General features: G+C 39.1%; 1 protein-coding gene across 5 annotated transcripts in view; it reads left to right on the top strand.

The window, feature by feature from the left end:
• The window catches only part of ADAMTSL3 (ADAMTS like 3), a 189,670-nt gene that overhangs the window by 149,973 nt on the left and 16,995 nt on the right, over nucleotides 1–22,702 (top strand). For all 5 annotated transcript variants that reach the window (XM_062000541.1, XM_062000545.1, XM_062000540.1 and 2 more), the window contains exons 17-23: nucleotides 2,965–3,094; nucleotides 4,147–4,339; nucleotides 5,019–5,198; nucleotides 5,788–5,941; nucleotides 10,252–11,332; nucleotides 13,438–13,565; nucleotides 13,890–14,018. In XM_062000541.1, coding sequence (XP_061856525.1) covers nucleotides 2,965–3,094; nucleotides 4,147–4,339; nucleotides 5,019–5,198; nucleotides 5,788–5,941; nucleotides 10,252–11,332; nucleotides 13,438–13,565; nucleotides 13,890–14,018 — 1,995 coding nt within the window. The remainder of the gene's footprint in view (nucleotides 1–2,964; nucleotides 3,095–4,146; nucleotides 4,340–5,018; nucleotides 5,199–5,787; nucleotides 5,942–10,251; nucleotides 11,333–13,437; nucleotides 13,566–13,889; nucleotides 14,019–22,702) is intronic.

The raw sequence follows: 22,702 nt of genomic DNA, 5'->3' as shown, positions 1-22,702 counted from the left end.
GCTGCAAGGCCACTTCAGGTGGCAAACTGCAGTCAAAAATGTCACCTGGTATGACATACAAGCAGAGAAGGACCTGGAAGTGTTGGTTGACAGCAGCTCAACTTGAGTCAGCAGAGTGGCCAAGAAGGCCAATGGCATCCTGGCCTGTATCAGGAACAGTGTCATCAGCAGGAGGAGGGAGGTAATCATGCCTCTGTATTCAGCTTGGGTGAGACCGCACCTCGAATACTGTGTCCAGTCTTGGGCCTCTCTCTACAAGGACATTGAGGTGCTGGAGAGGATCCAGAAACAGGCTACAAAGCTAGTAAAGGATTTGGAGCATATCTCATATGAGGAACGGCTGAGGGATCTGGGGCTGTTTAGCCTGGAGAAAGGAAGGCTAAGGGGGGACCTTATTGCTGTCTACAACTACCTGAAAGGAAGCTGTAGCAAGGAGGAGGTCAGTATGTTCTCTCTAGTAACAAGCAATAGAACAAGAGGAAACAGCCTCAAGTTGCACCAGGGGAGGTTCAGGCTGAATATGAGGAGGAATTTCTTTATTGGAAGGGTTGTCAGGCATTGGAACGGGCTGCCCAGGGAGATGGTGGAGTCACCGTCCCTGGATGGATTTAAGAGAAGGTTGGATGTTGCACTTAGGGACATGGTCTAGTGGTTGATAGGGCTGAGACAAAGGCTGGGCTTGATGATCTTAAAGGTCTCTTCCAGCTGAAGTGATTCTATGATTTGTCTGGCGCACTTAGATTTTAAAACAACAAGATAAAAAGTTCCCATGGGATTATTGCTGACTTAGATGGTGTGAAAGAAATCTTATTTCATCCTCCTCTTTCATGTGAGATAATAAGAAGATAATACCTATCACAGCCTGTTCCAGACCAGCATCACTTCTGAATGTGGTTTCCCTACACTAACACGGTGAGGCCAGCAAAACTGAAGGTTGATAGCATAGGGAAGATTTTGACCTAAAATAGAGATTATATGTGTGCTTGCTCTGTGCTTGATTGCTTGTCTGGTAACATCATTCTTCTTCTGCCAGAACACAATTTCTAAATCTTTCTCTCCTGTAGGCAGTCAGATGTACATTTCCTAAATAAGGAGAGTGGGAAGCTGCTTTTGTTAAACACATGGGTATCAATTGGACAGAAAATATTTGATTCCCTTGACTGTCAGTCTGGAATAAAACAGCAAAGTTCTAGAGAGCATATTTATTTACTGTTTGGGATTTTTTCCGGTATTTTAGTGTCTGCTTTATAGTAAGTTAAAGTTTTCTTCTCAGCCCTACTAGTAAAATATATTTTATTAAATGTATATGTTCTGTGTTAATCTAGTTAGCAATACTTTGATATAAGAGAGCTGAACAAGTTATCAAGCATATTTAAGTTCAGGTATTCTTCTCTATAAAAATACATCACTTTCTAGATGTAGTCCAAACATTTATTCTGAACTGAAAACAAGTCACAGATGGGAACCAGAGGTGTACCAGGGAGCCTGAAAGAAATTGGAATCTACTTTATTGTGAAAATCACTGCTGGTCTACAGCTGAAGTATCTGAACTAGCTGGAGTAGTTCAAGTGTCACGAAGAGGGGCTGTGGCCTGGGCTGGCTGATATGCTGGACAACATCAGAATTGTTCATAGATGGAAAGAACAGCTTCAGTTTATGAAAAGAATGACAGTGCTTGTATTGTAAATGAGAGATATGATCATTGTCCTGGAAACAAAACTTTTAGGGTAGGATATTTCATCAAGCCCACTAACATCAGAGCAGTGCCAAGAAACCAGTTGTCATGCTTTGAGATAGTGTCAGAGGTTACACCATGGACTGGTTAAGTGAATGTTTTTAGTTAAAAATTCAACTCCCTTTGGAACATTAGAAGTTGGTTAGAAGAAAGAAATACAACCTGCTGATGAAAGCAAGTTTGTATACTCACAAAATCACTGGAGATACTGGAGATAAGTGAAAGATAAGAATGAAATGGTTTTAAATTCTCTATATTGTGATTCTTCAAAAGCCATTATTACCTGGAAGCAACAAAACAGATATTTTAATATTTCGGTGCTTTTTTGTTCTCCAGGATTATAACCATTAGTATTGCTTTTATAGAACATCCCAGATCCACAGCATCCCCCAAGTACATGAAAAACCAACCTGACTTTCATGTGCATGGGAGTGAGATGTGAAACTGAGCAAGGCTTTTATACTAAAAAATACGATATATAAAATTGGATAATTGCATAGGTTTAAAGTAAAAGCAGTTCACAAAATCTGTATTCACTAAGCTGACTTGTGCTAAAGCAAACTGACATAATGTTTCATTTGGAGTCATAGAAATTGGAGTATTAGTAATCTTTCATGCTTCAGTAATAAGATCCAGGTAGCAAGAGCTGCAGATCAGAAGGTGCCAAGAATGGTTACAAGTTAGGAAAGCTCTAGGCTGCATCAAATTTGCTGCCTTCAGCAAAACTATTGCACCTCTCAGCCCCTGTGAGAAAGGTTCTATGTTTAGTCAGTCATTTTACTGGCTCTAGTTTTGCAAGTTTTCTGCAATTTTTTTGTTACATTTTTGCAGCTGTTTTACTTCTTAAAGACAAGGTAAGTGGGAAGGAAGCACTTTTACCTTGGTTTTGGCAGTGAAGCTGGTAGTTGACTTGGGATCATTACAAAACCAGGCAGATGTAAAATCTGATGGTGGACAGAGATAGAAGCCTATTTTCTGCTGATTTTCAGAGAGATAGAGTGTCAATTGAAGCCTTGTAAATATCACAGAAGTGCTAGATATAATTCACAAAATACCTCTTGAGCATTAAATACATAAACTGTTTCTGTGTTCCTCTTGACAATAGATGGTACATTTAAGCCTTCTATCTGATTCAGTGTTTAAAGTTTTGTTACTATTATTCAAGAGCAATCTTTGCCAAAATCTCTTCCATCTTCAGTGTTTCATGAGTGCTTCCCCTTTTAATTCAGGAACACAAGAAGCCATTGCAATGTGTCTTCATGTAGAGACGAAACAAGCTGTCAATGAAACCCTGTGTGACAATTCCAAGAGACCACCACCAATGACTCATACTTGCAACACGAAGCCTTGCCCTCCAAGGTATGAAATCATATTGTGGCAAAGAAATGGTTAACATGACTTAAATAAACATTGGCTTTCTCAGAAGGGGTTCAGATTGCAGGACTGTGGTCTTGCTGTGGGATGAAATTTCATTACATCTGTCTTTAACAAGGTTTTGGGGTTGGTTTGGTGGTGTTTTTTTTTTTTGGTCTTGTTCACTCCTTTTCCACTCTTCACATCTCACCAGTAAAATAAGAACATTTTCTGAAATAACTCCAACTCTGCTAGAGTTGGAAAAACAACCTTAACCCTTCTAGTGGTACAAGGAGAAAATGAAAGCAATTTCACAAACAAAAAACCCCAAAACAGAGAATATTTACTTTCTGTCCTTACTGAATGAAAAACAAATTAAAAAAAAATATGATTTAAAGTTAATTTCATGCTTCTTTAGTAGCCCATCATAGTTCTTATGGCTTCTGATGTTTATTTGGAGATCCTGGGAAAAGAACAGACCCAGCCCAAATCCAAGAAAACCTAACTAATTTGGTCTCTTGAAAGGGCCATATGTGAAATCTTGACATGTGCTGCCTTATTTACCCACTTTTGATCTCTGACATCTCTGATCCTTTGCATATTGTTTCTGTGTGTGGTTGCAGAAACCTTCTCTTGCAAAATGCAGGGAAGAAGTTAACAGGAACAGGATGTTTTATAGAAAACATATACACATCGGAAGGAAGTTTTGTAAATGTAAGAAAGGGCTATTTACATATTTACATTTCTAAATGTAAACATCAGCAGGTTGCCAATAGACTGTGTTTTTATGTGGAGCATTCTGAAAGTAAGTGCTGAATTTGTCTGAAAAAGACTTTTACAAACTTTATTGTTAATAATTTCTGCATTCCTCGTTACCTGCAAGTTCATCCATCGTTTATCATTTTGCATTGCAGCCAAACCAGAGGGATGTTTTATCCATCTATCAATAACTGTACCTTCAGTTACTTTTTGCTAGGGCCTGTTTGGGTGTGCTTGCTTCTTCCCCATTCTGAGACAAGTTGCTAAAACATGGGCTTCTGGCTGTGGTGTTGGAACAGGTGGCGAAGTGGCTCCTGGAGACGCTGCTCGGCTACGTGTGGGGTTGGGATCCAGACGAGAGATGTGTACTGCCAGCAGCCGGGAGGATCTACTGTTGCTGCTGAACACTGCAAAGACAAAAAGCCTCATTCTTTACAAGCTTGTAACCAGATTAATTGTCCCCCTCTTTGGCATGTTGAGGAATGGCAACAGGTATGGCTTTGTTACAGAAATAGTTTACCTGTGTTCCTCAGACTAGGCACTTGAAATTTCCTACCTGGAATAACATGGAAGGCAGCTCCCAAAATTCAGTGTGTAAATGTTTCAACTGATTTCATTAGGACAAACCAATCCAGGGTCAAACATACTACCTTTTGGCTATTAAGCCAGTGGGTAGTCACAGAATGAAGCAGAAAGTCCTTTTTAAGATTTCAGAAGATACCAGTTACTCTCCAGCTACGAGACATCATCTCTCTTTCTGTGCTCTGGAAACATAATAACCTGCTTTTGGAGACTTTGCTTAACTTTTTTTGTCTCAAGGACAAAGTTTCTTAAACTCCCACCAGATATATCAACTGATGTGAGATACAGGCAGATCTACATGCAAGATGCATATTTGTCTTTAAGATTAGCTCTACTTCATTGCATTCAATCGACATGACCTTTTAACATAGTGATTAGGTTTTCATCATCTCTAATATATTAGCTGAACATTTGAACAGAAGAATTTTTACAGGCTACTTGGTTTCAAATGAAAGGTAGACGTCATTTTTCAAGAGACCATAACTGGGGCAGAGGCGGGGGAATCTTACAGTGTTTATGCAAAATAAATGTGATGAGTGAGCACAGATGTCTATGCAGGTGTCCATCCTGTGTTCTCCTCTCTCCTTAGTGTTCACGCACTTGTGGAGGAGGGATTCAGACACGCAAAGTGTACTGTAAGCAGCTGTTGACAGATGGAAGTTTCCTGAAACACTCTGATGACACCTGCCAGGAACCTAAATTGCCAACTAGTAAACCATGTGCAAAAGTTGATTGTCCTCCTCAGCTGGTTGTAGAAGAGTGGTCCAAGGTAAGCAGCCCTCAATAGGAGTGAACTAAAACCTTCAATAGCAACATGAGCTCTCAAGATTTCTGCTTGGATATGAGGTTTGGAGCAATAAATTCACAGAATGGCTGAAGGTTTTGCAAGGCCTGTACCTGGACTAAACTGTTCCTATAGTCTCTGTGCATCCTTGCCTACAACCAAACCAATCTTCCCCTTCCAGAGCTGTGTTTGAGCTGCTGGAGGACAAGCTCTAACGTATGACATGCATTCCACTAAACATATTTGGCTATCAGTTGTTTCATAGCACAGCTTCTAAAAAGCATATCTTTGCCTTCTTCTGGAGTATGTCCTCCTTCTTTCCCATTTAATGCAAGCTTGCCTACCACTCCCTGTTCAAAACATATTTCTAAAAATTAATATAGAAGCTGCAATTAAAGGTTCATGTGACACCAATAGGGAGAGTTTAATGCCTGCATATCAAAAAGGTTCATGTGAACTAGGCTGTATGAACACTCTCTCAGAAGAAAAAAAACACAACCACCAAACTAGTTTAAAACTAGCATGTGTGGCATGGGACACCAAGTTTAGTTTGACTGCATCCTTCCTTTCACAGTGCTCAGTAAGCTGCGGTGTTGGAATCCAGAGAAGGAAACTTGCCTGCCAAAAGCTAACAGCAAAGGGCCAACCTGTCACAGTAAATGGATCAATGTGTAGTGGTCCGTCTCCTTCACTTCTTGTAAGGTCTTGTCAGATGACTGCCTGCAACAGTAAGTATGTTACTTTATGTAGTTTCTTGCTAATTTGAAGTGATCTATTTAATAAAGAAAAAATCTGTATATACAGGTACATTCACTCATCTCCCTGTAGTTGCACAACATTACTAATCTGGCATAAACCAAGTGTCATAATTACTAGATCAGTAATAACAGGATTGTTTTTAATCTTTTTTGCCAGTCAGAAATAAAGGTAATGATCTAATGAAGAAGGTTTTGACTACACTTAAATAGTAATTACCTCTCACCCTCATATTTAACTACATTTGATCTTCTTTTTCCTGTATCCTTTATACTGTCCTAAATGAAAGAAAAAAGCCCATACATTGAGTATAAATTGCAAAGGACAATAGAAAAGATCAGAATCCATTTCTAGCCTGTCTTTTCACTGTACATTTGCATCACACTGCATATTTTGCTTAGCATGCTGGAATTCAAAACCTGAAACTCTGTGCCAGGGATAACTTTAGGTATATTTTCTATCTTTCCTGTAGAAATGAGAGTCCCAGTCGCATGAGCTTTGCAGGAAGTGATGACAGTACAGACACTCTTCAAAAAACTCCAGTATTGCATTACTGTCTATACAAAAATCTTTTCAGAAAATACAATCTATAGAATTAGTACAATTGGGTTATGATGATACAGGTAGTTGCAATAATTGCATAACACCAATGCAAATATGTCACTGTTACAGAGTGTGTTCAGTGACATACAGTAATGTAGAACAGGCAGTTCTAAATAAGAAGTTCCTTGCATCTGAACCTGTGCTCTCCATCCTTTACAAAAGAAGATACTAGTTTGTAGGTTCGGGGAGCAAAGTGCTGCAAAGAAAAGAAAACAGAGAGGTTTTAGTTTAGAGGTAGGGTAAAACCAAAAAGCTTTCCTAAATGGCCTGTTTTTTAACACAGATCACACACACGGACATGTTTTGACACAATTCATAGTGCTGTCAAGCAATAGCTACTTTATACATTTTGAAGCTTTGCTTTAAATATTATTCACAAAACAAAATAAGAAATAGAATAATTACTGATTCATACATAATATGAAACTTCTTTTCCTGGCCTGCATTTCAGATTAACATGCCAAAATCCTGAGGTTCAAAACTCCGCTTAAATAAAGCCCTGTGGACTCTCAGGAATGTCCTTGGCATAAGGTTTAATAAAATATTTTGAGCTGCATATCTATCTGAATTTAATTAATTGTGGATAGTTGAATGGCAGTGTAGCTGCTTTGCAAATTGCTTAGCACAGGCTGATATGAAAGTTACATTGTCAGCTTCCATCACAGTGCCAAGAGAGCAGGACCGTGAAGTGCAGACGGCATGCGATTGTACTGAATGGGTGCAGATCAAAGTCATAAAAGAGCATCATGGTCCCTTCCCTTCATCTCCACAGCCATCTGGAGCAAAGGAGGCCTTGCAGCTTGGATCTGCCTGGCAATTCCCCAGATAGGCAACAGGAGGGCAGGGGAGGGCGGGAGATGTGTCTGTACCCATAGTTCCAGTTTGGGTTTAGCAGAAAGAGCCAAGGCAGCACCAACAGGAGGATTTGCATTCAAGGGAACATGCAGGAGACATCTCCTTCTCCTGCAGCAATGGGTTCAGGCTGCCTTGAAGAGAGAGAGAACAGAAGGCAGGAACAATGTATAATATCATGGCCATGGGCAGATAAATGCCTACAGAGGGTAAGGTGTTCTCGTTGGAGAGCAATGTGAAGCATGGCATGTGGACTGCTAGGGGTTCTTGCCTTTGAGAGCAGTGTTTCTGAATGTGCCCCCTCAAGTTATGCTTCTGTGCCTCAGGTGAGCTCCTTTTTACTATCTCATGGCAGTGTTGAGCCTTTTTAGACATCATCTTTTACCCTGGGACAAGTGATCATAGCTGTTTTCTGCTTAATAAGCTCTATTAAGTCAGAAACGTTTTTGATTGTGGGCTCTGAGAAATAGGAAATAACACGAGTCAAGCCTTGAGGTCACCAGGACCTGACACCCAGCTAAAGCTGCGGAGGACAATTAGAGGTCATAGACTCAGATGGATTTGTACCAGGTGATAATGAGGTCCAATGGCTCCAGCACAATCTCATCCTTAAGCAAGATTTACCTTGTAGGAAAAAAACTCTCCCAAAGAATCTGTTACCTCAGCAGCTGCAAGATTGAATGATACTAAGGATCTAGAAAAAGCATTCTTCTGTGGCCTCATATATTTATATGACCTTCTATATTTATATGGCCTGCCATCCACAACTCTGAACTTTGTTTCACTCCTAGCCTTGCTCACCAGTCACCAGTAAAAATACACACGCCCTTTAGTGTTGAGCTGCTAATGAGAGTTAGTGGTCTCTTTTTTTTCAAAAAATGAAATGGATGAGACTTGTTAACATATTTATAAGTATGCACTGGGTTTAATTCCATGTTGGAATAACTAGTGTAAACAGAGCACAGCCTGAAGTATTTTAATTTCTGTGTTTAAAGTTACACATACTGTGTCTGTAAGTTGGATTTTGGAAATGGAAGATTTAATATTGGAACACTTCCCTAAAAATAAATATTTTGGGCTTAGTAACTTATTAAAAACAGGATGCTACCTTAATAATTTAAAGTAAACTGAATGCTTAAAGCAACTTATTTGTGATACCACACGAAATGGTTGAGGGACCCATGTATCTGGGTAACGAATACCGATTTAAAAGCTGTGTAATTATGAAACCATGATATCCCCACAGGTCTGAACTCATTACCCAAAACATTGAAAATAACCATTTTGTTTTATAAGCATAAGAATGCACTCTAGGGTGCAGTTCATACAGTGTACACACTTATTGAATGCTTGAAGCATTTAGCTTTTCACCTATTTTTTCACAGCATATTTGAAGCATATGTATATAAGAAGCACACAGGTTTTCAAATACAGTTGGTGTGCCATCAGTGTAGTTGTAGTTTTATTTATATATCTACCAAGTGGAATAGTACTAATGATTTCAGATTCAGGCACACTGAGAAGCATTTTGGTTCATGTGTCCGTTTCCTGGCTCATCAACTCATTCTGCAGGCTCTGAGTTTTTTCTCTGTCACATACCAGCAGGCTGGGTCACCAAGTACAAATGGATTGTTTTCTAGAATCAATGCAGAGCGTTTCCCAACTCTTCCCAGCTGGCAAATTTCATCTTGCATCAGGGTTGGGGAGGAGGTTCATGCCCTTGCTCCACATGTCCTGCAGTGCTTTGTTTCTCACCTACCTAGTGTTTTCTTAGTAAGATTAGTTCTACTGATCAAAGTGGGGCACGGTAGTTGCCAGCAGTGAGTCAACACAGTGGTATCTGAAACACTGGAGCCATTCTGGTGTTGTTTCCAGTGTGCCTATGCAGCCACTGCTGGGAAAGCCTGCCTGTGGGGGTATTCATTCAGGCAGCTCTCTAGAAGCCTTTCAGCATCCAAGTCCCTGCAGTACAACCCAGGAGGAGCTTCATAATACCCAGTGTCTCCATACTCAGTCTGCTTTATGCAGTTCTTGTCTGCTTTTGTCAATTCATATGATTGCTATATTCAGCCTCTCAAACTTTTGACTTATTTCCCTCTTTCCTCCCTTCCCTTCCTGCTTTCTTGGCACAACACTGTGAGCAACTCATATTTCAACCCAAAGAAATTACCCTCAACCAATGATTACAGGGTGGCTTTGCTTGTTGCGTGTACTGTATCTTCATTGACTGTTTCTTTCACCTCCCACATTGCTGTCAGTTTGGCTTGACACAATCAGTCAACCAGCATGGACAGCCAACAGTTTAAATAAGTGTCAAGGGGAGCCTTTCTTTTGGGGTAGGTTTTGTGCTGTTTAGGTCACTCTGCACTCAACAGTGCACAAATGTGGGGAAAGTGATAATGTGTTCAGTTTTTTTGATTCACTTTTTCCATTTCTTTCATGCCTAACCTTTCTGAGGCAACAATAGGAAATATATAGGAAATACAACCACAATATGATTATATATATCATATAAATGAATATATTATGTAATATACCTATGTATACATTTACATAGGTGTGCACCATCTGTATCCTTCATATAGGTATATGGTGCCTGTATCTTTTTATTATTAGGAGACTTGGGGAAGAAGCAATAGAATTCTTGGCTGCAGCAAGGGAATGTTATGGTTTCATGTTGTTCATATTTTTGCGACTCAGATAAAAGCTCAGCATGCTGCAACCAGACTCGAAAAAAGCCAGGGAAGACTCTATCAAGCATTTGGTGAACCACAGATTTTGTGAGTGCCAATTATTAGATACTTTTCAGCACTTTGTTTTCTTTCAGGGATTAAACCAAAGCTTCCAGAAAAGTATTCTGCTCAAGGACCTCAAATTGTCAGTATTCACCGAGTCTATATTCAAACAAGACAGGAGAAGCGCATTAATTTTACCGTGGGAAGCCGAGCCTATTTGCTTCCAAAAACATCTGTTGTAATCAAGTGCCCAGTACGAAGGTTCCAGAAATCACTTATCCGATGGGAGAAAGATGGACAACACTTAGAGAACTCTAAAAGACTTGGCATCACTAAGTCAGGCTCGCTGAAAATACATAGTCTTGAAGCTACTGATATTGGTGTGTACCGGTGTATTGCAGGCTCTGCACATGAAACGTTTGTGCTCAAACTCATTGGCACTGACAACAGATTGATAGAACCACCAAATCTTAGAAAACATGTCAGTGAGACCAGTCACACAGATCACAATGAGGCCAACAGCTTTGGGGCCAATTGGCATAAAATGAGCAAAATGTGGCAAATGTGGAGTAAGAAGAATGAGCTCTATCTGGGTGACAGGCAAGTAAATGATCAGCCGTTTCTACGGAGTCTTGAGACCTTTGGCAGTAATTTGGCAGAAGACTTCAGCTCTCGGGAATTCAAGAATAAACGACTGGAGGCAGCAGTTCTCCAAGGTGCCTACAGCATGGACACTGTGCAGTTTGAAGAACTGATAAGGAATATGAGTCAGCTCATTGAAACTGGAGAAGTCGATGATGACTTGGCATCCCAGGTCATTTATCAGTTAGTTGCCGAATTATCTAGTCCTCCACAACCAACTACTGAAAAATGGAAGGGAGCCCAGGATGATAAACTTGCCTCAAAACTCACAGGCAAATCACCTAATGAATCTGAACGTTTCAGCACAAAAACTGTTGATAAGTTAACGTTTGACCAGAAGGTTCCAGTTATTATGAGGCAAAAGGAAATTCCTCGAGTTTCCTTCAACAAAACTGTAACTGTACGAATTGGAAATACAGTTTTTCTGACCAGGAATACTCATGCTGTCAATCTATTGTGTGAAACAGCTGGTATTAGTGAAGTGAAATATACTTGGACAAAAGATGGCGAGATATTAAAAGCCTCTGAGAAGTAAGTAAATATCTTCTCTTTGATTTTTGAATGAGTTACTTCAACTATGACTATCAACTGTAAAAATCCACCCTGCTGTGCAATATTAAAACATACTGGTTTAAAAATGAGATAAGCATGAACACTGTGACTTCTCTCCTTTTTTAAGCATCTTGTTTTTTTCTTTCAAGCATCCATCACGTTGTTTGGCTTTTCTAACATCCAAATGTGTGCCCGTTTCCACAGTATTGCTTGGGAAGTTTGACTTTTGTTACTAGGTGATGTGTTTTGGATGTCCTACCTGTGTATTTTGAGATCTGCCTTAATAATTTCAGCTGCATCAGGAAACAAGTCCATTTATACTCAAATTTAGAAGCCTATTGGGTTTGTTCATACACCAAATACAGTGGGAATACGTTAAAAACTTCTGCCATATACAGATGGAAAGGAGTCTGAGTTCTCAGTCATTTTAAGGAGGAAAAATGTCACCGATATCCTCACCATCCTTCAAAATAGTAAATCTTTAAGTATAACTGTAGCTGTATAACCTGAATTTAAAAAGAATAAGCTTATATGGATTTTTTCCCAATACTTTAGAATTTACAAATACAAAATAATAAAGAACCCATATTACCATCACGTTTCAGAACTCTACCTGAAGAACAAGTACAGCGAGTGTGTCTTATATTCAGATATTTGCTCACAACTGAGAAAATACATTTACTTCACTACTGATAAATTAGAATCTTACCTGACAATATTAACATTAGCTTCGTGTGTGAGCCTCTTGGAATCATAGCTAGCTCCTGAGTAATGAAAAAAAACCCGATGCTGAAATGATAAAGGTGCTTTTGGATATTTCTCAACATACTTAACTGATTAACTGCAGTGCCAAGAAAAATACACTTCTGCAGAGCTATCAATTAAAGCTAAGACACCAAAACAGCCATTTGTAAAAGGGCAAATGTTTTTGGAACCATGTAGCTCCCACCAGTTATGTTTATTTTGTGCAATGCTCATAATTTCCCATTAATTTGTTGCAAGTGACACTTCCATTGTTTTGGACGTGATGGTGTTTTGTTTATTCATGAGTATCTATTTGATTCCTAATGTCTGCTTTCATAAGTTGCTTCCCTAATAGCCCTGACAGATATTCTTGCACTTAAGGGATACATTGCCAAGGTAGGTTTCTTTCCTGTTTTTCAGAGTAGGCTCCTTATACAGAAATCCATACGTACGTGTGTGTACTCAAAAGCCAGTGACTAATAGTATTATATATGAAAAAGAATGTGAGAGGGTGAATGGACTGTTTATCTGTTGAGTTTGTAAAAGAAGGACATCCTTGAGCCTTGCATGAGAGGCCTCATTGAGAATCAATTTGTTTTCATATATTTTAGAATATGTCTTACTTTTTAAAGTGTACTCAGTGTAGGACAATCCAGAGCTACAGGTTTTTTGGAAAGGAGTCTATGGCTTAACTCATGTAACTTAGTGCTGGGAAAGGTAACAAGAGGGGAAAGTCCAGGCTGCTGTTTTCAGCCTCTTTCCCAGCCTATAATGCTCTCTCTCTCACATTTTGCCTCTCATATGAGTGGGGAAGGCATTCAAGACACCTGTGGGGTTTTGGTGGAAGACTTTAGCTTTAACGGTGAAAATATTTTTTTAACAAACCAAACAAACAAAACCCCTCAAAAAACCACTGCAGTAATTTGGAAATCAGATTAGAAAATACATTTGCAAATTCCCCAACCCTGCTGAAAGCCAAGCTTGCTCTGGAGGCATGGATTTCTTGCCAAGCCTAATACTTTTAATTGTGGTAGCCTGATTTATTCATGCTGTTGTTCCTGAGGGATTCTGGTTTGTAGTAGCAAACTCATTGTCCTCCATAGAGCTGCAACCAGGACACAACTTTGTGAAATGATTGTCTGAAGAATCTCCCCTGCATGTATGGCTTACCACTCCCCTTTTGTTGCCAAAGAGGAGACAGAGCTGTTAGTACATGCACAGGTCTAGAATGGTCAACTCAGCAAAAGGAATTTTGCTGCTGTATCTGTAACTCTTGCAAGAAGATGCAGCTGTGGTTATCCCAGGGTAGTAACCATTGTCTTTCCTTGAATATTCTGCAGGGTAATCCTGGACACCATTGGAAAAGTGGAGATTCGGAATCCTACTCAAAATGAACTTGGTACCTATGGATGCCTGGCAGTTAATGATTATGGTTTTGATATGGAAACATCTTTGCTATTGCAGGCAGGTAAGACTGTAGTAACATCCACAGAATTGGGCAGGTACTTTAATTTTTTGTAATATATATACAAGCACCCATCCCCACTCCAATGTTTCTTTTGTTGACAATCCATGAAACTCTGCCTGATTTCATAGGTAGCAGTAAGATGGAATTATTGCTCTATAATCACAGCAGATATCAACTGAGTTTGCTTGTATGTATCCCACCGGTATTTTCTGGATGCTGCTTTGCAAACTAAATTTTGTTTCAAACATGGTGAATTTAAATACAGGATCTGTATTTAAAAGTCAAATAAAGCTTTTAAAACTGATTATCTCTTTAATTTCAAAGAGATTCCTGTCATCTTGTCCACTGTGTTAAATGTTACAAATCTGGAAGCCAGCAGTGTTTCAGCAGTTGTTGGAGGTACCATTGTGGCAAGAGTTGGAGCAAATATTACAGTTGAATGTCCAGTGAAAGGTAAGCAAGAACTTCTCTGAAGTTCCTTGTAATGTTGAGATCAAGAGTTTACTTTACATCTTGAAAGAAATTAGCAGTGAGGGCTGAAAATCATTGATCATTATTCATTTTTTATCAGGCATGTCTCCCACACCAATCCTATTTCTTTTCTGTCACTTTAATTTGCACAAGAATGCGCATGTTCAGACAGATTTCCCTTTAAAAGTACTTTTCTCTCCATGAAGTGATCTGAGGCTCCACTACAGAGCTTAAAGCCCACCAGAGTGAATGGCTATCTTGCTGCAACAGCAGGCATGGCCAGCTGACTTGCTCATCAGAGAACTTTCCTTATCCCTATTTGAGATGCACATATGTCTAGACTATTGTTAAAACTGAAAATGAAATCTCCAGCCACAGCTTAATAGAACTTTAAATCTGACAGTGAAGTAAACTTACCTTTTAGAGACATCAGTCTGCAGCTGCAGTAAGGAAACAAAGAAAAGCGCTGATCCATGAGAGCATGGAGATATTTTCTAGCCGAACATCTGTGGAGCAGCATTCCTGTTAATCAGAAGCTACATGCATTAAGCAGTTCCCTCTTTCTAGTCCTTTGCTGGAAAAGTATATAATTTGGTTTTAATTTCATCATTACAATCTGTGAAGTGTAAATTGTAGGATTTAACTGACAGCACCAGTATTTAACAGGTTGAGGTCAGCCTTTTGTACCTTGTTGAAGATGCACAAAAGTGCCAACAATGAACATTGCAACGGCATGCAAAAAGAGACTTTGGAGAAAGCACTGTGCTGTTGACATTTGTATTGCTGGGAGAGTGCATATCAGAAAGAGTGTTGATCATGAACCAGAGTAGTGACAGAAATATATATATATGCAAATAGTTCTGCATACACGAGCGGCGCCAGGCTGACATATATTGGGACATGTGGCTCTGCTATTTACTGTTGTACCAAGGCTAATTCTTTGATGAAGTAATATTTTCCAACTATAGTTTGGCAACTCTGTGTGTAACTGACCTACAACTCAAATTCAGCAGAGATTTAATGTCACACTGTTAATATTAATATTTAGGATGGGTGAGCAGTTAGCAATTTGAATATAAATTAATGTTTTCACATGGGACTGCAGATTTCCAAATGCTTTACGTTGTGTATATTCATGAGCCAAACGTTAGTTATGCTAAGACACCAGTGTTGACTTAAAAAATCATTTATCTAATTGCTTTATTTCTTGTCATTGCCAAGGAAGTAAGTATTACTGTTTGTGAATAAAAGAGAGCTTGCATGCCTTAAAATGTCACTAAGCTTAGAAGCAGAGAAATTACACAATGATGTAAGCAGAGATTTTCTGATCTCCTTTCCTTAATGAAAAGTAATAAACCACTGACTTTAGAAGATTGAACTTAACAGCACCTTTTTTTTGCTAATATGTTTTAATATGTTTGTCTAATAGGTGGGACTCAAAACTATGTTCGTTTGCAGTGTAGTAGGATGAGAACTTTGTTGTGAATGCTGATAAAACATTATCAGACAACCAAGAGTTTTGAGTAAAAAAGAAAATACTAATATTTGTATGCACTCTAAAAGTTCTCCTACAAACAAGCACTGTGAGTCTGCAAGAGTCTTTTTCTTCTCAGACATGTTGATTTATGGTAATAATCTCTTGCCTTCTTAGAATAATAGCCCACTGCAAATCTTTACAATTAGTACCTAGGGTAAAAATCTGCAGAGAGACCTGGGAGTCCTGATTGATAATAAACTAAACATGAGCCAGCAATGTGCCCTCGTGGCCAAGAAGGCCAATGGCATCCCGGGATGCATCAAGAAGAATGTGGCCAGCAGGTCAAGGGAGATTCTTCTCCCCCTCTACTCTGCCCTGGTGAGGCCTCATCAGGAGTATTGTGTCCAGTTCTGGGCTCCTCAGCTCAAGAGGGACAGGGAAGTGCTGGAGAGAGTCCAGCACAGGGCCACCAAGATGATCAGGGGACTGCAATATCTTTCATAAGAGGAAAGGCTGTGGGAACTGGGGCTGTTTAGTCTGGAGAAGAGGAGATTGAGGGGAGATCTTATTAACATTTATAAATATCTAAAGGGTGGGTGTCAGGAGGTTGGGACATCCCTTTTTTCTATAGTAGCTAGCAACAGGACAAGGGGTGATGGGATGAAGCTGGAACACAAAGAGTTCCACTTAAACATAAGAAAAAGCTATTTCACTGTTGAGGTGAGGGAGCCCTGGCACAGGCTGCCCAGAGGGGTTGTGGAGTCTCCTTCCTTGGAGGTCTTCAAGACCTGCCTGGACACGTTCCTATGTGACCTGATCTAGGTGACCCTGCAGAGGGATTGGACTAGATGATCTCTAAAGGTTCCTTCCAACCCCTACCATTCTATGATTCTATGAAAAATACCATTGGACAGTAATCAAATGTGACTGCCTATCAGCTGAGCATCTCTTAGAATGAACTATAGAAGTAATTATGAGAGCCATTCGTTTAGTGTCAGGGAGACTTGGCTAGCTCCAGAGCGCCTTTACCTCACTGCCTTTTCTCCTCCTGGAAGGTTGTGTTTTCTTCTGTCTGTCCAGTGTGAAATATTACTAGACAAGGCTTTGTGTGTTCTGCATGTTCTGCTACATACTTATTCAGGATTTGTCTACATAGACATTACTTATTTCTCAGTGATGTCAGGCAGATGCATCTGATCTGTTGACTCCTGCTAGCCCACAAAGTACTTCGTAAGAAGAATTGTCTAATGACTAAGATGTCTATGTGTATGTGCCATGCCACCAGCAGAATATTTAAATTGCTTTTAAATTTCTTGGGTGCAATGAGTTTGGTTCTATAGGCTGAATAACCTATAATACTTTTTTGAAGTTGTTCAAACCATAGTTTCTCTGTGAATAGATCTTGACATTGAGTTCTACATTTAGTGTCTAGCAGTGTAAGCTCTAGTCAGGAATTTTCTTTCTAAAACACATAAAAAAATTGTGCATATGTGCAAAATGATGGTTCATTTAGGAGAAAATACCGTGCCATAGAGCAGACCTTCAGCTGGAAGTAGGAGCAGCCTACCCAACCATCTAAGAATGATGGTTGGGAAAGGTGGAGAGGAGGTGATGTAAGGAGAGGTGTACTTCCTAACTTTCTCTACTGTCTGGCTAATGGCTCTTTAATTATTCCAGGCCTGAAGAAAACTAAGTATATTCCACATAAGAGGCTCGGGGTTCATTAGACCATGTTACACAGAACAGCTCTTTGATGGTTTTAATACAAGGCTCATGAAGTTTAATGTTACATGCAGCGTTGGCCAGCTGAATACAATTTTTTTCTTTTTTCATTGTTACTGATTTAGTTCTTTTTGTTGTTTTGAAAGTCTTGCCTGAACACTCCAAAAATCACATTCAGATTGACCAAAAAACCCTTTGAAACTTGAAAGAGCATTGTGTCCTAATAAATAGAACATCAAAGAACATATTAAGAAAAGTTAGCTAAACTGCTGAAGCTATTAGTACCATTTAATTTTATCTTTTTAATTTATAACAAAACTATTTTTTTCCACTAATTATAATAAAACCCCACAAAAGCATATGCTAGGAGATATTCCTAACAGTCTGGATAGATTTATATTCCATTCTTACAGCCAAGAGCTTTTCAATCAACACACATGGTATAAATATCAATACTGATTGCTCCAAATTACTCTTGGATAACATTTATTGTATTTGCAGAAAAGATCGTCTTGTGATTATTACCAAAATAAACTAAAACTGTCAGACTCCATTTATTGTGAAACCTTGAAAGCCTGACTTGAAGTAAAATAAGGGCGGAGGGGAAGGAAGGAAACCTGTATAAAATGTGCAGTCTCTGCCACCTGCTGGTGAGAGAGAAGGAAAATAGACTGGGTTGAGGGGGTTTGCGTGTATGAATTGCATTGCATCTTTGAAATGTCTTGGCAAACAGGTTTTTAGAAGCAGAACTTCGTCTTCATTTACATTCTGCACATCTATAAATAAATTATGGCTCCCTAAGAATAAAATATTGATTAAAAAATGTGATAAATACACAAACCCTGTGGAATCAGGGTCATCCCTTTGCACATACGTTTCACAAAGACGGGCCAGCTACTTACTGTCAGTATTGGAACTTGAAACAGCTCCAGATAAATCAAGAATTCGGTTTTCCGTCTGTTCTTTCATTTACTCACAGTATTCCAAATGTAATTTTGATGTTATTCTTTGTCTTCTTAAGCTTAACCCTTCAGAAGCCAACTCAGTGAAGAAAAATACTTCAATATGTAGGAATTTGGCTCTTCATTTCTTTTAGACATTTTTTTTTTCTATATTCTTCTAAAATATATTAATAATGGATTTAAAAGGTTTGAAGGGATAAGTACAGATTTATTGCAGGAGGGAGGAATGATGCTACTTATAATTAGTATAATAAAAGTATAATCTTTCACTCCTGTGCTTCTTTTTGCTGTAAGTACATCTGCATTAGAGTTTTTGTTTGGATTGGACATAAGGAGGCATAAGATGCTTTGCTTTCTGTCTTGCAACAGTCTGGAAACCTGAAACTAAATCTCTTTTAATATAACTAAACTGAAAAGTGTGTCTATGAACTATGCTCTTTCCAAATATTAATGAGCAGTAAATCCAAGGGTCTAGGAAAGATTCATCAAGTAGTCCAAAGCAACCCTCATCCCAAACACACCCTGAGTGTGGTTTGGGAGCTTGTTATCAGCTATGTCTCTTTAAAAGCACATTCCTGATGTCCTCCACTACTTGCTAACATAGATATAGCCTACAGAGTTCGTGGAGCAAAAAAACCCATAAACTGGAACGGTTTATAGCAGTACTTGTCCCTGTGTGTGTGTTTCTCCCTTTCAGCTTTCCATTATTGGATCAGGGGTTTCCTTCAAATTCCTAATTCAGCAAGGGTTAAGATGGATTGTGTTGGAGGAAGGTAAAAGTTTCAAAAATCTATTAGAGTTCTTGGAATGCTCAGCAAGCACGTGGGTATCCCCTTGATACCTCCTGCTTTGATTTGCAAGAAGCTGTCAAAAGGTTTCCTAGGCAAATTTAACATATTTTCATAGTGTGAAAGAAGAGGTTTGCTCATTGGTTAGTACCTGATTAATTGATCCTTGGAACAAGTGGTCACATTTTACAGTGGAGAGAGGTTACCAGTAGGATGCCCCCAGACTTTGTTCTGGGATTTGTGATGTTTGACATTATTATAAAAGTTATGAGAAAGAATATGAACAGTTAGTTAATTAAACCCCTGGAGAACCAAGGTTTATAAATGTTAATCAGGTCTAAAATTCTCAGGAAAGATGAGGATCAGCAGGATCACACAAGTAATGTTTAATAAATACTAAGTAAAGTTTAATAGCTAAATGAGGGCAAAGTATGTTCAGAATTGATATTTGCAGAATAAATGTACATATAGAACAAATAACCTTAAATGTAGACATGTGTGTGTGGCTGTACCTGAATAACGGTCACTCGGAGAAAGATTAGTGGAATCATGCTGGTTGGTTCTCTGGGATCAGCAGCACACTCCCTGGGCAGTGCCCATAAAGGCAAGTCAAAACCAGTGGCAGAGGAATGGACAAAATAGTAGAAAATATAACTTGACAATTGTATAAAGGTGTGCTGAATACTGATTGCTACTTGCTAATCTCATCTCAAAAAGGATATAGTAGTCCTGGAAGCAGTAGAAAGGAGAGCAATATTAGTGGAAGTGTGCATAATGGTCTAGTGCTGCTTCTGGTTCTGGAAGCTAGGAAGGTGTATTGAGGAAGGGTCATTCAATGAATGCCGTGATTTTAGTAGTCTTTTTGACACATCTCTAGGTGCACATCATTGGACACAAAGTGGGCTCAGTGGGCTTCAGATCTGAATGGCAATTCCTGTGCAACTCTACAATTTCTGCTGAAATTATATATTCCAAGTCTCTCAGTATGTATCTACTTTATGACTGTAAATGTCTGGGTCCTTGGTAATATAGCATAGCTATTCAGTAAAGTGAAAGTATAATTACTAACCAGTTAGGCAAAACAGTCTCTAATAACAGTGTTGAAGTGTGGAAGTGCCCTAATGCACAAGACTTTGTTGGAGGTCAACTGCAGAATTCAGTCTAGCAGTCATTTCTGAGTTCATATTTAGCTCAGATTCTCTTATTTAGTTGCCTAAATATAGTTGCCTTATTTTAAATGCCTTGGTTTTGAAAAATATTAGCTTTAAACTTCTGCAGCTGCAAAAAAGATCAAGTTCTCTTTGAGCTGACAGCCAGAAAGCTAAACAGAACCTGACAGAGCTGAAGCAAGAGTGGGATGGGAAGGGGTCTTGCTTCAGGAACTCCTCTAGGGAGGTCACCAGATGTCAGTAAGTATATCTAAATCCTCCCAGATGTTGCTACCTCCTACGAAGAGGGGGTGTTGTATGGCTGGTAGGAGGTAATAGCTCTGAAGGATTGTGAGAGAACAGAGCGGTATCAGAGGGTAGGTTAAAAGATCATACCAAGTGCCAAAATGTCTCACACTGGCTCCCTGTCCAAAATTATTCCCAGTGAAGATGGCAAGATTCATACAAGTAATCTCAGTAGCAGGATGGTTGAGGCTTTGTAGGGCTCACTAGAATCTGATTGCTCAAGCATAATTTAGATGAATATCAAGGCAAATTGTGACTTCTGCTGGAGAAAATATGAAGATGTATCAAAGAAATGGCATTGTAAGTTATGCCTAATCCACTGTAGATGTGAGTGAGTGTAGAAGAAACACTAATTAGATGACATTGATTGGGTACGTCACTGACTCAGACTCATTTCCTCTGAAAGATGACGTGTGAGTTCAGCCTCTGAAGTCAGGTAAACTTGTAGCGAAGCGCAGCACAACGTGGTTTGTGCCAGCACGGTTCTGCCTTGCTCCTGAATGGGAAATGCAGAATGCTTTATGAGATTCTACAGAGCTGGGGGAAAATTTCTGAAGACATATCCAATGTTTCAGAGCGACTAGTTAGCAGGCCAAGATTTTTATGGTGTGTAATATTTCATAGGGCTTTCAAGGTTGGAGGAAATTTGGTTTTGAACACTGAATATTTTAAGGGCACCCTACAGTGTGGATTCCTCTTTTTTTTTGCTTTGTTTCCTTTTTTTTTTAAACACGTGTTTCTCAGCCCCATCCGGAGCTGGAGTTTTTTCCATAACATTTGCTGTCCAAGGGCCACTCACAGTGGAAAATGACTTTTTTTTTTCATGGAACACTGAGTATTTTAGAGCTGCTCCAATGCTAGTGGAAAATAACCTGTGTTTGAGGTCAGAAAAATAGATTAAACTAATTTTAAAGTTTTATAGCCACTTAGATCTAGAGTAGAAATTCTTTAATTCAGAAGGTTTAGATCCACTGTAAGAGTAAGATTCTGGCTTTTAAGGTTTTTCTAAGCCTAAGAAGGCTCAAGTTCAGAAATATGTCTCTATTCAAGAAGGATAATTACAGCCATCCTTAATTTTAAGCATGTATTTAATTGCATTCACTAATAGGTATAGATTTAATCCTATCTGTAAGTGCTTTCCTGACTTGGAGCCATAGGTTATGGTTGATTGATTGTGCTGCTAGCTGATGTCAGTGATGGATCTCCCATTTGAATCACTGGGATCTGAAGTGCACTCAGGGATTCTGAAGCTTTGGCAGTTTGGATATGCCGATACCTTTGGGCTCATCCTCAGCTGCATCTGTGTGGAGGTGGGGTACGCAGGAAACAAAGGTGGCTACAGGCCATCTCTTACCTCTTCCTCTTTTTGTACTGGCTGGGGATCAAACCAGGAATTCTTCTTCTTGAAAGTAATATTTTCTTGGATGTATAGAGGGAATGACTTCCTTCCAGCATTACAAACTGGAAGATTTAGTTTGTTTTCCTGAAGACAGGGTCTAGAAAATGATTCCCAGGATGTTTTGGTGTCTTCTGGTCGATACAGAAAGGCAGCTATTCTGTAGAAGAAGCTTATGTAGATTTATTACATTTGGACAGTGAGGTGAAAGGAAAGACACATTTAGAAACTGTCCAGGAAAGGACAATTGACAACAGCAGAAACTTCTTTGAGTCAGAACAGAGGACAAAAACCCTAGAGCAGTGAGGTGAAAATATTTTTGACATGCAATGTAATCAGCTTTCAAACATCTCTGTTAATGGTCTTCTCACTACAGCTCTCTAACGGAAAAGGTTCTTGGAGACAGTGTGAATGTTATTTTTGTCCATGTGAAGTACCTATGTAAATTAACCTTTATTTAAAGGAGAGTTAAGCATCTGCAGTAAAATTCAACCTTGTGCACTCCTCCATGAAATTCTACAAATATATCCCAAAGCTTAAGTACAATTTCACCTCCCTTAAGGGAACTGAAAACCCCAAACCTACAGAACAAAAAAAGCCAACACCTTATGTTTGACTTACTTTTGCTTAGTTTAGTTTTTGCTTAGATAAAAGAGAGTACTTAAGCTTTTAAAGTTTTATTTACACGAATACTAAAGGGTAAAGCACATCTTTTAGGCCTTAACTATTTGCCTAGAAAAAAAAGAACTTGCATTTTGATGGTATGCATGAACTCTCTCCTGCAGTTTCTGTGTAGTAAAATCAGTGCTTGTCACAGTGCTACTGTCAAGAGTTTTGTCAGAAGAGGAATGTGGGAATTTTGTACAC

Source organism: Colius striatus, chromosome 7 (genome assembly GCF_028858725.1).
Source record: "Colius striatus isolate bColStr4 chromosome 7, bColStr4.1.hap1, whole genome shotgun sequence".
NCBI lineage: Eukaryota > Metazoa > Chordata > Aves > Coliiformes > Coliidae > Colius > Colius striatus.
The sequence above is the reverse complement of the archived record's forward strand: the minus strand, read 5'-3'. Positions and strand labels throughout refer to the sequence as shown.